Source organism: Bombina bombina, chromosome 7, assembly GCF_027579735.1.
Source record: "Bombina bombina isolate aBomBom1 chromosome 7, aBomBom1.pri, whole genome shotgun sequence".
Classification (NCBI taxonomy): domain Eukaryota; kingdom Metazoa; phylum Chordata; class Amphibia; order Anura; family Bombinatoridae; genus Bombina; species Bombina bombina.
The window spans coordinates 229,141,359-229,145,910 of NC_069505.1; the positions used below are offsets into that span (position 1 = coordinate 229,141,359).

General features: G+C 35.5%; 1 protein-coding gene across 1 annotated transcript in view; it reads left to right on the forward strand.

Moving 5' to 3' along the window:
- The window catches only part of LOC128666187 (serum amyloid A-5 protein-like), a 6,219-nt gene extending 2,657 nt beyond the window's left edge, over nucleotides 1-3,562 (forward strand). The window contains exon 3 of the mRNA XM_053720642.1: nucleotides 3,421-3,562. Within this exon, the coding sequence (XP_053576617.1) occupies nucleotides 3,421-3,562 (142 nt within the window). The remainder of the gene's footprint in view (nucleotides 1-3,420) is intronic.
- The last annotated feature ends 990 nt before the right edge of the window (nucleotides 3,563-4,552 follow it).

Genomic DNA, 4,552 nt, shown 5'->3' on the forward strand with positions numbered 1-4,552 from the left:
GGCAGAGATGGATGTTCCGCGCTGGAGGTCTTCAAGATGGAGCCGCTCATCGCCAGAAGGATGAAGATAGAAGATGCCGCTTGTATGAAGATTTCTGCCGGATGGAGGACCTCTTCTGCGCCAATCGGATGAAGACTTCTGCCCGGCTGGAGGACCACTTGTGTCCGCATTCGGCCCGGTTAGGTGAAGACTGCTCAAGGTAGGGTGATCTTCAATGGGGTAGTGTTAGGTTTATTTAAGGGGGGATCGGGTGGGTTTTTAGGGGTGTGTGGGTGGTGGGTTGTAATGTTGGGGGGGTATTGTATTACTTTTTTTACAGGTAAAAGAGCTGATTACTTTGGGACAATGCACCGCAAAAATCCCTTTTAAGGGCTGGTAAAAGAGCTGATTACTTTTGTAATTTAGTTTAGGGTAGGGAATTTTATTATTTTGGGGCGCTTTTTTAATTTATTAGAGGGCTTAGATTAGGTGTAATTAGATTAAACTTCTTGTAATATTTTTTTTAATTTTTTTGTAATTTAGTGTTTGTTTTTTTTGTAATATAGTTTAGTTTATTTAATTGTATTTTATTTTAGATCATTGTAGGTAATTTATTTAATTAATTTATTGCTAGTGTAGTGTTAGGTGTTTTTGTAACTTAGGTTAGGATTTATTTTACAGGTAATTTTGTAATTATTTTAACTAGGTAGCTATTAAATAGTTATTAACTATTTAATAGCTATTGTACCTAGTTAAAATAAATACAAAGTTGCCTGTAAAATAAAAATAAACCCTAAAATAGCTACAATGTTATTATTAATTATATTGTAGCTATCTTAGGGTTTATTTTATAGGTAAGTATTTAGTTTTAAATAGGATTAATTTATTTAATGATAGGAATATTTATTTAGATTTATTTAAATAATATTTAAGTTAGGGGGTGTTAGGGTTAGACTTAGGTTTAGGGGTTAATTCATTTAATATAGTGGCTGCGGTGTAGGGGGGGTAGATTAGGGGTTAATCAATGTAATGTAGGTGGCGGCGGTGTAGGGGGGGCAGGATATGGGTTAATAAATGTAATGTAGGTGGCGGCGGGCTCTGGGTGTGGCAGTTTAGGGGTTAAACAATTAATTTATTTGCGGGGGGGGTCCGGGATCGGCAGGATAGGGGTTAATAACTTTATGTAGGTGGCGGCTGTATAGGGGGCGACAGATTAGGGGTTAATAGGTATAATGTAGGTGGCGGCAGGGTCCAGGAGCGGCGGTTTAGGGGTTAATATATTTATTATTGTTGCGGAGGGGTCCAGGAGCGGCGGTTTAGGGGTTCATATATTTATTATAGTTGTGGCGGGGTCCAGGAGCGGCGGTTTAGGGGTTAATAACTTTATTTAGTTGCGGGGGGCTCCGGGAGCGGCGGTTTAGGGGGTAAAACTGTATAGTATAGTGTGGGTGCTTAGTGACAGGCTAGCAAGAAAGCTGCGAAGAAGCCAATGAGCAGCGAGATCGATGACTGTCAGTTAACAACAGTCCGCTGCTCATCGCTCCGTACTTGGTGCACGGCTTCTTGACAGCTTTCTTGATTACTTTGGCAAACGTATTCATGTCTGTGGCGGCGATGTAAGGCGAGCTTAGGTGAGCGTATTGGGCCAGCGAATGCAGGGAAGTAGACAGCTTGATAACTAGAAGCCCAGGTCTTGACAAATCCTGGTAACCAGGGAGCCATGGCAACTAGATGTTTATTTCTGGCTCCTAATATTTTACATTATTCTGCAATATATCGGTTTACTAACATCCTTGCGTCTCTCTCTCTCTGTGGCTGGCTCCACAATATTGTTAGCTCTTAAATTTTAAACAAATGTCACGTGTCAAAACCTGCTGTACAGATCATTTTTTTTATTATAAGGCGCTTATGTCCGCACATACAGTACATTTGCTCCTATATAAAAAGAGCAGACAGAAACATTAATATATATATATTAAACCTTAAATAGATTAAAAAAAAAAACAGAATTAGTTCTAAAAATGTAAATGTGTTAATGGGATATTCTTGACACCTTAACATTTAGGGAGTTTAAATAGAAGTGTGAAACAGATAAAAAGAACATAAACTCTCCCTATATAATTATATGCACATTTATTATAAAATAGGAGGCTTTTAAAATAAAATTTGCCTTTGATATAATCTCTATTGGTTTTCCAGAACACTCCAAAGGTACTGCTGCTTCCTGTCCTTTCCTCTGCCCTCTGAATGTACAAACGTTGTTAGTCCAGAACAGATATTATTATTAGTAGTATTATTATTATTTACAGATTCTACAGAGCTAACTTGAATAATCCATGGAACTGAATATTCAGAGTCCTGCGGAGTCCCCTTGAGGGATCAGTACCTTAGGCACTTTCCAGGAGACCAGCAAGATTACTGAAGAAAAATACACACACAAAAAATAGGACCCACACTGTGCAATTATTTAAAGATTCAAAAAAGATATCTAAAATGCAGAGAAATTAATTTGAGATTTGAGAAAAGTTAACATATGTTTCTATAATATAAACATAACTACTAGACAGTTTTGCAATGCACTACTGTGAATTTAAATTTCACTTTTACATCCCTTTAAGTTGGTTACACGAGGATATATTGTTGAAAACTTAATTAGGCATAGAAACAGAATTTGGTGGAAAGTGAGTACCAAAAAGGCCTATCAAGTTTAACCATATTACATGTAGCCTTATGCCTGTCCCAGGCATTTTTAAATTATTTTACAGTCTTTGGGGCATATTTATCAAGCTCCGTAAAGACCACTGCTCCATAACTTGTCCGCCTGCTCTGAGACTACGGACAGAATTCAACCTGATCGAATACGATCGGGTTAATTGACACCCCCTGCTAGCGACCGGTTGGCCGCGAATCTGCAGGGGGCGGCATTGCACCAGCAGTTCAATGTGTTCAATTGTGCAGTGCAATGATAAATCCTATTATGTCCGCTTGCACATTGTTAAACATGACCCTTTATTATTATTATTATTATTCTTATTCTTTATTTATAAAGCGCCAACAGATTCCACAGCGCTGCCCATGGGTACAAGGATAGAAGTGCAACGGAGAAACAATACAATAAAAGGCAAAATTTTACAGACAGATACAGGGGGAATTGAGGGCCCTATTCCCGTGGGAACTTACAATCTAGATTGTTTACCATCTCTATTGGATGTTTATTCCATGAAGCTACATCTTTTCTGGATACATGGAATAAACTTCTGACAGGGGTGGTAACCACAAGGAATTATTACTCATGTTTCTCAAACAAAGGCTATTTAGAAGGATTTTTAGGTTTGGGTCATTACATGCAGTAAACACAAAGTATGTCCCATCTTTCAAATTATCGTTAATTGTCTGATGAATACACAAGCTTCAACTAATTTTTTTTTTCATTTGTTCCAGTAATGGAAGGGAATACTGGCAAGACTCAGTCAGTGGCAGAGGGGCAGAAGACAGCCGTGCAGACCAAGAAGCCAACAAATGGGGACGCAACGGTGGTGACCCCAATCGCTACAGACCTAAAGGCCTCCCTAATAAATATTAATATAAAACTGCCATCGATACTGTCCCTTCTGCATTTCTTTCACCTTCAGAAACTATTTTCTAAAGGAGTGACAAGATTTTCTTAAGATGTTTCTGCATTTGCTTGGACACCATTAAAATTAAATAAACATGTTTTCTTTGAATGAAATAAACAAGTTTTCTTTTCTGAAGATATAAGTTTGATGTAATATACAATTAAATTTAATTCTAACAAATATAATAGATTGTCATATAAATAAATATATATATATATATATATATACAGTATATATATATATATATATATATATATATATATATATATATATATATATATATATATATATATGCAGTATATATATATATATATATATATATATATATATATATATATATATATATATATATATATATATATATATATATATATATATATATAGCGTGCCGAGCGGCAGGTGCTGAGCACTGTTTCCAGAAGTGACATAATACATCACATTACATGACTCTTCAATTGCCCTAAGCTTTTTGTCAGAGCTGTTCTCACTTCATCAGGGCTGAAGATAGAATTCAGTTCCATCATTTGACTGTATTTAAAGAGTCAATACATCAGGGGGTGTGGCTTCTAAAGTAAACCTTAAAAGCTATGTTAAACAAAGTATTTATATAAAATTGTGTCCACTTATCAGAAACGAAAAATAAGATTTTATTAAACAGTTTGTTTCTGTTATCAATAAAAAGTTAATTATTAAAATATAAAACATATTTTGACTCGTTAAGAAAAGGTTTTGCTAAACAAAAGGTTTTGATAAAAATCTCTAGGACCAAACAATAAGCAGCAAACTTGTACATAGAGAGAATTGAGGAACAGAGTATTTTGAATAATAATACATATAGAACAAATTAGTTCTTTCAGGTAAACAATTGAAAGATGGGACAGCGCTTTGAAAGACTTATGATCTATGCAAATATACATTTTATCAGCGTTTATTTAAAAATATGAATGTGATGCAAT